Here is an 11,996-nt window from a genome sequence, read left to right as displayed (position 1 = left end):
ACTTAATAAATTTATATTAAATTATAACTTAATTAAAATATTAAATGCAAAACTCAAAATATAAAAAATTCATAAACTTTAAATTGTGAGTTGTCCTGACTAGCATGATGAAACTTGGTGCAGTCCTGCTCCATCTTGCTCAGGGCCTAATCCCTTTGTAAAACGTATCCACAGTGTCTATGCTCCCTACCTGTTAGTCATTTGGGAGCCACCCTGGTTATCAAACTAACTGTTGTGGTATCCCAGTGACTGTGTTCAATTAACTTTTCTTTTATTTAGTAATTGTCCCGAAGTACAAGAGTAGTGATGTTGGCAATTCTGATATGCCAAAGAGAAGCTATAAAGTGCTTCCCTTAAGTGAAAAGGTAAAAATTCTCAACTTCATAATGAAAGAAAGAAAAATCATACCCTGAAGTTGCTAAGATTTATGATAAGAACAAATCTTCTATCCATGAAATATAAGGAAGGAAAAACAAATCTGTGCATAGTATAAATAGCGTTCAGTACTATCTATATTTCAGGCATCCATTGGAGGTCTTGGAACAGAACTCCCTTTGATAAGGGCAGACTGCTATACTAGTATCACTGAAACTGCTTGTAAAAAGTGCAACTGTTAAGACTGGTACTGGTCTTAAAAGTTTCAAAGACTATGTAATTAGATCTCCCAAAAATCCTTAAGTCTGTTATACAACTGATCTCAAATATACTTTTTCTGAAATAATCTTCCTTGCAATGGGATGGTTTCTATCACTAAAGGGAAGGGGAAAGATCTATGTAGAACTGAGAAAATGTTGGCAAAGCACAAACTATTTTGTGTAAATTTAAATAAAACACTCTGCTTTATTCAAGCTTATAATGATCAATAAGGAAATCCCCATGAACAGAGTCTTTACAGGTGCAGTGGCAGATCAGAACTTCCAACGTATAAACAAGTATAAAAGCATAGGTGAAATAAGATCAGACAAATACGAGCCCAGATGAATACAGTAAAGTAATACTGATGTTATTCAAATAATCCAGCAACAAAGCCACAGCCTCAGTAAAATTATGGCATAACATGCTAACTTACCCTCAGGATTAACTTAAAATACCTATATTGCCATGTATAATTTAGTATGATATACTGCTGAAGATGACTGCAGAATAAAATTTCTCTAATGTGTAACTGATAAAATAAGAAAATGAAAAATAAGAGCTTTATCAAATTAATGAAGATTTTAAAAGGAAAAACTCATCCTTCCCCTTCCTTTCCTGAACAATTAAGTCCTAAAGCCATTAGGCAGCACAGAGCAACGTGAGGAAACACAATGGCTCAGATCGGGGTATCAGAATACGAGAATCTGCCATAAAGAAGAGCTGCCTGGCATAGAAAATTCAAGTCCGAGCAAACTAAGGAGACTGCCCACATAGCAGAGCTCACTCAGTCTAACCTAAGAAATCAGAGCCTGAGCAGAATGAGAAAGATTTCTACAAAGCAGGGAAGGGAAGCTCTCATTCGTGAGGCAAAGTCAGAAAGGGAGTCTCATAAACGGATAGCCAGAGTTCCAGGTGGAATGTGAAGTTTACCTTCTCAGGAGGGTGGTTCAGAAAAGGGTGATAAGAGCTCTAGCATGGTAAAAAATGTCTACCATCTCAGAGGCAGCCTGGCATGGGGTATTCTGTGCCAGAGCCCAGGCAAGATGAAGTGAATGTCCACATGGAGTGGCCGTCTGGCCTGGAGTTGCCAAAACCTAATCAAGTTGAGGAAGAGTCCCCATGGAGAAGCAATCCGACATGAGTTCTCCGAGTCTCAGCAGGAGTAAAGAGAGGCCCTACAGAACAGCCTGTCAAAGGATGCCCAAGCCAGAAAAGAGTGAAGAGAGTGTTCATGCTTAAGGTGATGTCAGAACCCACTTGTGGTAAGGAAGGCGTAAGTAGGAGGAAAGAAAGCAATGGGAGATATGTTACTACATACAACTCGAGGCATAACTGAAAAATTGCCATTAAAATATATAGTGACTTCCTGGTATTTTTAAATACTCACCTGTAGCAGATAGGAACTGCCTGGATCTAGTAAGTTTACAGCTTCATTCTGCATAGTGTTCTGTTGTGTAATTGCATCTTCTCGTTTCCGCTCTTTCTGCCCTGCTTCATCATCTTCATACTCATCTAAGCACTGAAAGAAAAAAAGTCTCCATTTTATTTCTACTATTAATAGACTGTTTCGATAGTACGTGAAAATACATTTTCATAGCATTACAGAAATATTTGTGCATTCAGAAATTAGTTTGCACAATAAAATTTTTTCTTGGCCGGGCACGGTGACTCAAGCCTGTAATCCCAGCACTTTGGGAGGCCGAGACGGGCGGATCACGAGGTCAGGAGATCGAGACCATCCTGGCTAACACGGTGAAACCCCGTCTCTACTGAAAATACAAAAAACTAGCCCGGCGAGGTGGTGGGCGCCTGTAGTCCCAGCTACAAAAAAAAAAAAAAAAAAGTTTTTCTTTCAGCAATATATACGTTTAATTCCTATAAATTATCTGCTTAAAACTTATACTTCCATAGCCACACCACTGCCAACAAATCTCTTCCCTGAACTTCAACCACCAGTGACAGGGTTTTCTTAAAGAAAGGTTCATTCATTCTTTTTCATTCATTCAATAAGTAAACTACGTCTACTTTAAGGCATTCTGCAGAAGGTAACAACGGATACACTAAATAAATGGAATTTATAATCTAGTAGGAAAGATAATACATATATAGATAGATAACTTAGGATAAAAGCCCATTTTCTAGCTTTATATTCTATGAGCATATAAAGGAAGAGTATTTTTACCTGGAGAGTTAGAAAAGACTATAAAAAACCTTGTAATTTAAAGAATGGTTACAATTTGGAATTGCAGATATATATAAAAAAGAGAATTACACGTAACAGCATATTGAAAAAGCTTACAAGAGAGGGTTGCTAAAAAACAGAATCAACACCAGAAATTATCTAACTCTCCACTTTCTACATAAAAAAAAAAAAAAAAAAAAAAAAAATTATAACTCCCCCCTTTTTTAAAAAAAAAAAAAAAAAAAAAAAAAAAAAAGAAACAAATCTCTAACCATTATACACATTATGGGCTGGGTTATCCATTCCTTGCAACTGAATACATTCCTAACCAATACACTGCCCTAAAGGCTTCTGTGTGAGAACCCACAACCCTTCTCCAACAAACAACAAAAAGAAAACCTCTCTGTAGAGACACCAAGGAACTGACCACAGCAAAGTATAACAGTATGGCAGTGAAGACAATAGCAATCAGACATTAAAAAAAAAAAAAAAAAAGCTATGCAGAGAGAAGAAAACACTGAAGCTACTGTGCAAACCAAAAAGGTGCACTGGAATATTTGGAGATAGGAGAAACATATTGAAAGGGGTACCAAGCTTGATAAAGACAAGGTCTACAATGGAGGACATGGAAGAAAGCATCTGTCTGAGATGGAGTCTTACAACATTAGGATGATACAGAGAAGAAGTCTGAGGACAGAAATGGAAAGGGCAAATGAAAGGAACAAGCAGGTTGAGATTCAGAGTTCTGAAATTCAACAGACTGCTTATACGGTGTCACCTGGTCCTTGTCATATCAACCTGCCAAGAGTGGGGCTTGGGGAAACAACACAAAAAAATTATGATACTGCAGCTACTGTTATTGCTATGAGTCTAAACTGTTCTTGACTCTTAACTAACCCAGGAGACTAGTGCCTTTTGCCAGGATACACAAGCTAACATGTTAGCCAGCAAGTGGGGTATGATCTCAAAGCCATCAGTTTTTGACAGAGGTGAGGATTCGAAAGGCATAGAGGGAACATAAATCATAAATAACCCAAGAAGTTTAGACTTCTCACTCCATAGCTTGGAATGATGTTACAATACTACACAATTCCTTGGGATAAGAGCAAAATGATCAAAATTCTTTTTGGGAAGAACCTGAGTATAGCAATGCAGAGAACAGGAACAGGAATAAAAGTGAAAAGACCAGTTAAGTGACTAGTTAAATGACATAAGCAATTTTTATCCCATGAAAAAATGATATATCCTAAGTGGAAACAGAGTCAGCGAAAGAAATCCGGTATGGGACACCAAAGTGTTAAGAAATTAGTCTTCATTAGAAAAAAAATCTCTCTTAGGACTTTCAAAAACCCTCTCAAATCACTAGACAATATCTTGTTTAATGACAACATACCAGCAAAATTTAAAAGCAAAATCAGACTCAAGGCATTGATGTCCACTATCAACGTAACTGTTAACATCATTCTGAAAGTGCTAGTTGATAAAATTAGGTAAGAAGAATAGACAATTTTAACATCAGGAAGGAGGCAAAATTACCATCATTTTAGAGGAAATGATATTGTAAAAAACAAAAACATTTTAGAATTATGAGTTAAGATTTTTTTTCAGTAAATAAGCAAAAAATTTCCCAAAGTAACATCAACAGCCAGTTACAAAATTTTTAGTAACAACCATAAATAAACTAAAAAACAGTATGTGTATGAAGAAAGCTGTAAGACTTTACTGAGGAATACAAATTAAAACCTACACTTAAATTAAGAAAAATCTAGTATTGTGAAGGTGTCAATAGTCTCTTAACTCATAAATTAAAATTCCAATCAAAATCATGAAGAAATTTATTTGGAAAGTAGGAGTACATCATCCAGAAGAAAAAATACGTATCAAAAAATTATTTTTAAAAAACAGGTATGAAACCAAACACTCTAGTTAACGTTAAAATGTATAAAACTACAATAATAAAAATACCTGATAGAGGTCCTAGAACAGAAATTACAAAATAGCATAAAAGGTATTTTAAATCAAGGTGTTCCTTAAAAAGGGGAGGAGGTCATTTAATGAATAGTAGGAGAAGCAAAAGAATGAAATCTGGAAAAGAATAAAGAATGGTCTCATCTCTAGTCTTCTACTCTGTGAAAGAAATCATCACTCATTCTCCAGCATATGGGCTCAAAAATCTCTCACCATAGGCTCCAACATCATTAGCTTAAAGTTGGAATTCTTAAATTATCATAGATCAATATAAACAGAAAGCAAAAGTTGAGGCAGGTAGCCATTAACTCCCAGAGCAATGGGATGCTATTTTATTTATCTTTGTTTTCATTTTCTGAGACCCAGCCCCACAACACTAACTTTCCCTCCTCCTGTCCCCTCAACAAATCTAGACTCCCTCACCAGCACATTAAAAGAAAAAAGAAAGGAAAAAACAAAATACTCAGTAAATGTTTCATAAAAGAATGAATGAGTTACCAAGATGAGACAAATCATCTTGGAGATGAACTGGGAGGTGAATTGTGATACCCTAAGTTAAAATTCTGAATGCTCCTTCCCATAGCAACACTGTTATCCACTGAACTGGATATTCATCACAGGTAGCATTCCTATGGATACAGTATGTATCTAACATTCCAGGCAGCTTTTAGTATAGGGATTACTTGATGAATCACAACTTCCCTCCAAAATTCTGCTAGCAACCAGTACAGTTCTTTTGATGACAAGCATCCTACAAATTCTTAAGCAATCTTTTCTAACTGGGATAAATACATCTGGAGGAAGAAGTTGGTGGAAATCATGAGAAATAAGAGAATTCCTGTATCTGCTATACTTAAGAGCAGAAGTGGATTCTCCTCATTCCTTTCTTCAGCTGCACAATAATTTTATTAAGTAGACATACCTACCATATTTTAAATCAGAGCTTTATTGATGAACATAATACAGCTCATATTGGAGGCTAGAGTTTCAACATAAGAATTTGAGAGAGACAAAACTTAGTCCATTAATAACATAATAGCTGATCTTATTGGAACCAAAAACAAAACACTTGGAACCTGGAATGCAAAACATCGTTTCTGTTACAGCAAGCTACTGTTGAGGTAAACAGTCTTCAATACAAAGTCATTTTTACATTAGGATCAACAACTCACAAAACAAAACCATACCAGCTCTTCATTTGAGACTAAAGTTAATTACCATAATAGGAATTTTTTTTTAATTGTTTAAGGCTTAAGACAGTGTCCTTATTTTTGGTTCCTGCTACATTCTTACATACCAGTCAATTCATATTTTGTATTACAAAGGCAATTCTTGCTTTCAGGCAATTTTTGCACACTATTTTCTATACTATGTGACAAGAACCACTGTTTATCTTTGACTCACTAGTGCCTTCAATGTGTGTGGCATATAGTAGCTATTAAATATCAGAGGGAGGAAAGAAAAGAAGGAAACTAAGTTAGATACTTACCAATTTATATAGCACCCTTAACTTTTATTTGCGTTAGTTTGGCACCCTGCAGATTATATGAATCAAAATACTTAATATTCAAAGAATTAATGAAAATACACATAACAAATTTAAGGTACAACACAAACTTCTTATCACAGAGTATAAAAGTAGAAACCAAGAAAATCTTCTCAACAAAACGTCCAGGTACTCCCTGCCGTGAATGAGCATTTAAATGCTATTTGAAAGTACAAAGACAGCACTTGAAAGACATTTCAAAGCCTATATAAAATTGCCAAAATGTCCACTAGTAGAGTTTTTGAAACTCGCTAATTCTGATGTTTCAACAAGAAATTTTACAAAATTCCTCCCCACCAAAAGCACAGCATTTACATACGAAACCTACTCTAAATCCTAGATAATCAGAAATCATCCACTGAACAGTCAGCTCATTTGGAGTTTATTTATATTCGTGGCTCTAATCTACAAAGGCAAAAGTAAAAGCAGAGTAAGCTAGAGCTATGTGAAAAGAGATACTCAAACATTTACCTGCGATTTTTCAGCTGTCAGGGAATACCAAAATTTTACACAGCAAAAATAAAACAATATGTAAGTGTTTGGTTAGAATGTTAACAATATAAAAAATATTTCACTGACATTTGACTAAATAATTACTACGTGAACAAACATGAATTTTGGTCTACTATGTGTCATGCTGTTCTATAAATTCACACAAGTTAGTATGAAGCAAATGGTAAGACAATAACACTATTGATTCAGATGTGTCAAATCAAACATTAACATACAACAGTTGTTTAGAAAGGAAAACATTCCTTCAGTATAAATGTGATTATGTGGTTGCTCTTCTTTGTCACTGAAATTTTAGATTTGTTTAAATTGCCAAAACCCCGTATCATTGGGTTTTGCTTTACTTTAAAGGACCCAAAGTTCTTGATTTCATCTCATAAGGACAGACCAAAACTTTTATAAGAAAGAGAAAAAACAAAATGTCTACATAAAACAAGTTAATTTTGTCTCAGTTTTGACATTTACTGAAAAATGCTCTTGTGCAGCGTAAGCCTTTTAAAGAATGATAATCATATGGCTTTCTCATTACATAGTTTGGATCAAATTATATGCCTAACAATTACAACCATGAAGTATTCATTTACATACCTCCCTTCAATGTTCAAAACACGTTACTGTTGACCCAGTCACCTAAGTGGAAGATTTAATTAGGACACTAGAAGACAAACATTCCATTTCTCTCTACCTCAGTTGCTTTCCTATTCCCTTTATCAAATAATCAGTACATAAGGAGTGCTGTGCTTCAGAAAGTTTTAAATAAAACTTTTGTAATTATTTCTCTTTTAAAAAAAATCTGTGGGCAAAGATAGAAAGCTTTGTGCTTTTTTATTTTGTTAGCAAAACATTTTCACATAAGGTAAAACTAAAATCTAAGGTAAAGAAAACACAACTTTACTTGAAGTCTAAACTGAAACTAGGCTTTAAAATTCCCTTAGATTCTAAACAGGTTTGTATTTACATGTCCTAACCTAACCCTAAGATGGTTTCCAAACAACACATCAAAGTTCAGTGAACTCAGACACCTCAGACACTTTAAATTTCTGAAGGAAACAAAGTAATTTTAGGTAATCTGTAGAATACTGCATGAACCACTAACTCAAAAGTCCACAGTTTCAAAATTAGATCCTATTACACTTTCCATAGCATCACAGGTTTACAAAACTAAGTCTCTGTAACGTAAAACAGAAGAATCATGCTCCCTCCAACCCCACCACACACACACACAAAAATCAACGCGGAATAGGAAATGAGGGTAGAGCTTCTAATCGGATTCCAAGTTTTAAGAAGTTGTACAGTGTCCAAGAGATGCACACATCCCATTAGAAATTTTGACTACTTAAGAATGAAATAAAAATATTTATTCCAATAATTCATATATTATTTATTCAAATGGCTACTAAGTTGTTAGGACATAAATACATTGTTTGGACCAAACTACTAAGAAAATAAAACTATTTGATATTTCTTTAGATCTAAGGACACCAAGAAAAGATTACTGGCCCACTAAGAGTGTGATGAACGGAGAAAGTTTGGGAACCTTTGCAGCATATGGGTAGAAACTGAAATGATACTGGACCTGTCACTAAACTTAGTGAAGCATTAACTGACTAGCTTATATTATTACCCAAAGGCCATTAGTGCTGTGTAAGGGCTAGTATACTCTATTTACAAATATCTGAGGGCTAATTAACTGAAATCCAGCTGTGGCCTAAGGAGTCCAGTTTCTCTGCAGCTCGCTCCAGGAAGAAATGCTCCTCTGTTCTCATCTGGGCCTGCACAAAGTCATCTTCCTTTATCAGTACTTAGGAAAAACATCCATGTTATAGGTCTAAAACTCGTAAACAAATGAAAATATCTTGGTAACGTTAACCTATCAATAACAACATTATTAATATTATACGGAACTTTTCCAAAAATACTTTCAGAGCTATTAGCTCCTAACTATAGTGTTTCATTGTATAATCTGAAGGCCCATTGGGTCAGCTCACTGTGATTTGATTATAGCAATTTAAAGAAGCAACAGCTTTTGGTAGATAACGCCCAGGATTCACAATTAAGAACATGTGTTTTAGAATCAGGTTCTGTCACCATGTAACTTTAGGCGTGTCTCTCCATATCCTGAGTTTCATTATCTTCAACCATTTTTAAAATAATTATTTTTATATTAATACAGGTACAGTCTCCCTTGTCCGAAATACTTGAGACCAGAAGTGTTTCAGATTTCAGGTTTTTTCAGAGTTTGGAATATTTGCATTATATTGATTGAGTAACCCTAATCCAAAAATCCAAATTCAATGAGAAGCTCCTAAAGGCAAGGGGAAGGGATGGGGAAAAGCTGGAGAAATGATGAAAGTCTTCAGGAAGTTAGTGAATCTTAAATTCAGTTGATTAAGAAAAAGCTATAGTAGCAGTACTAAGGACACTCCTGCCCTGCATGCCACCTTAGTCAGGCAACTATCGCATACCCATGGAGACAGTTTATTCTCAGTAGATAATGAATTAAAGACATGTCTGACTCTGAGACATCAGTAATAGTCAAGAGTGGAGGTAAGGAAAAAACCATTTGAGAAATAAGGAGTGAAAGTCTACACACAAAATACTGGCATTTCCAGTCCCCTTCCCCGACATGCATCTACAAATATTAAAATGAAAAAAGTGTAATAAATATTTCCATATATTCATATTTATCAGATTTACTGTATACAACAAATCTTTATAATGGTTCCTGTCCACCAAAAACCCATATCTCACTATAGAGAAAATATTTAACTATGGTCAAGCTTTATATAGAAAGAGAAAAAAGGAGAAAGAGAATTATATTCAGAGGTTAAATGATCTTTAAGAGACGCCTGAAGCAGTAAATAATTCAATACAATTAGGTAGTATACAAACAAAATGGTTTATGTAGTTACTTTAATATACATTAAAAATATATATATACAGCTAGTATATAGAACCTGTAATTTCAGAGACATTATTGCTTAGGCAAGGCAAAGTTTGTAAACTATCAAATAAATATTAACATAGGCATTTTGGCCAGGTGCAGTGGCTCACACCTGTAATCCCAGCACTTTGGGAGGCTGAGGTGGGAGGATCACAAAGTCAAGAGATCAAGACCATCCTGGTCAACATGGTGAAATCCCATCTTTACTAAAAATACAAAAATTAGCTGGGTGTGGTAGTATGTGCCTGTAGTCTCAGTTACTCGGGAGGCTGAGGCAGAAGAATCGCTTGAAACCAGGAGGCAGAGGTTACGGTGAGCCGAGATCGTGCCACTGCACTTCAGTATGGTGACAGAGAGGGACTCCGTCTCAAAAAAAAACAAGAAAAGAAATGGCAGTAGTATGTGAATCTCTAAACTTTCAGGCACACTACTGCAGAGATAATTACTAAATTTGGTGGTAAAGTTAAGGTCAGATAAACTATAATTCCTTTAAATGCGATGCTAGAAACTTTTAAAAATTGATACAAATGTTATTGTATACAAAGTTTAACTTTTTGAAATTGAGATGCAAGTTTTTTGGGATTTACACTGACATAAGATAGGTTGACCAGAGATATGCTTTTTCAGGGAAATTTTCCCAAGATAGGAGTTAACATCAGGTAAAATTAATTACTGCAGCTACTGCAAGTTTAAAGTTCTAAAAACAGTTAACAGACAAGATGTAGAAAAAAGAAAGCAATTAGATAAAGACAGAAAGGAGGATAACTAGCAGCTATACTGACAGAACCACCATTTCGTCTGTCATGCTAGGCACAGAGTTAGGTCATCAAAATAGGTAGTCTTTATGCATATCTGCCTTTTACAGATTAAAAATATAAGATTCAAGTAAGATAATTTACTTGCAGCACCAGTTCTGGGGGAGGGAAAGTTGAAGATGAAAAAAAGTGTAACATAAAGGCAAAAATCCCTTTGATAACCAACTAAGTATCAAAATTAAATTCCCAATATAGTTTTCTAATACAGCAGTCCCCAATCTTTTTGGTACCAGGCACTGGTGCTGAGGAAGACAAGACAGAGGTAGGGGGATGATTTCAGGATGAAACTGTTCCACCTCAGATCATCAGCCATTAGATTCTCATAAAGAGCATGCAACCTATATCTCTCACATACACAGTTCACGATAAGGTTCACACTCCTTTGAGAATCTAATGCCCCTGCTGATCTGACAGGAGGCAGAGCTCAGGCAGTAATGTTCACTTGCTTGCCAGCGGCTCCCCCTCCTGCTGTGTGGTCTGGTTTGTAACAGGCCAAGGACCAGGGAATGGTGACTCCTGTTCTAACATTCCTAACCTCAAAATCTTTATAAAATCCATAAAGTAAATAAAATGACTAAAGATGACTGCAGACTAGTAGGTTAAGAGATGGTCAATGAATTAGATTTGGTGTATTTAGCATTCCAAGAAGGTACTGTGCCCAGAAATTTGATAAGATAGATTCATAATGTTCTTCTTATTCTAGCTGAAGACTTAATTACATTGCTGGTTCAGTAAATGAAGAGTCATACCCAAAACTTAAGTGGGCACATTTCCACTTTTCAAATAAAGTCAGAAGTTACTGAGTAACCCAAAAAACAGTAACACACACACATTTGGATATATGCTTTAAACTTCTATAATCAGGCCAGGCGCGGTGGCTCAAGCCTGTAATCCCAGCACTTTGGGAGGCCAAGATGGGCGGATCACGAGGTCAGGAGATCGAGACCATCCTGGCTAACACGGTGAAACCCCGTCTCTACTAAAAAAATACAAAAAAAACTAGCCGGGCGAGGTGGCGGGCACCTGTAGTCCCAGCTACTCGGGAGGCTGAGGCAAGAGAACGGCGTAAACCCGGGAAGCGGAGCTTGCAGTGAGCTGAGATCCAGCCACTGCACTCCAGCCTGGGCGACAGAGCGAGACTCTGACTCAAATAAATAAATAAATAAATAAATAAATAAATAGAATCTGGCTGATTTCTGGCCAGGTGCACTGGCTCATACCTGTAATTCCAGCACTTTGGGAGGCCAAGGCAGGCAGATCTCTTTAGCCCAGGAGTTCAGGACCAGCCTGAGCAACACAGAAAAACCCCATCTCTACAAAAAATTTAAAAATTAGCAATTTAATTTTTAAAAATTTAAAAATTAGCAATTTAATTTTTAAAAATTTAAAAATTAG

General features: G+C 35.8%; 1 protein-coding gene across 5 annotated transcripts in view; it reads right to left on the bottom strand.

Moving 5' to 3' along the window:
• Positions 1–11,996, bottom strand: part of PAWR (pro-apoptotic WT1 regulator) — a 98,377-nt gene that overhangs the window by 39,608 nt on the left and 46,773 nt on the right. For all 5 annotated transcript variants that reach the window (XM_017870372.1, XM_017870377.1, XM_017870376.1 and 2 more), the window contains exon 3: positions 2,024–2,155. In XM_017870372.1, coding sequence (XP_017725861.1) covers positions 2,024–2,155 — 132 coding nt within the window. The remainder of the gene's footprint in view (positions 1–2,023; positions 2,156–11,996) is intronic.

The sequence above is a fragment of the Rhinopithecus bieti genome, unplaced genomic scaffold, assembly GCF_001698545.2.
Source record: "Rhinopithecus bieti isolate Rb0 unplaced genomic scaffold, ASM169854v2 scaffold_5153, whole genome shotgun sequence".
Classification (NCBI taxonomy): Eukaryota; Metazoa; Chordata; class Mammalia; order Primates; family Cercopithecidae; genus Rhinopithecus; species Rhinopithecus bieti.
The sequence above is the reverse complement of the archived record's forward strand: the minus strand, read 5'-3'. Positions and strand labels throughout refer to the sequence as shown.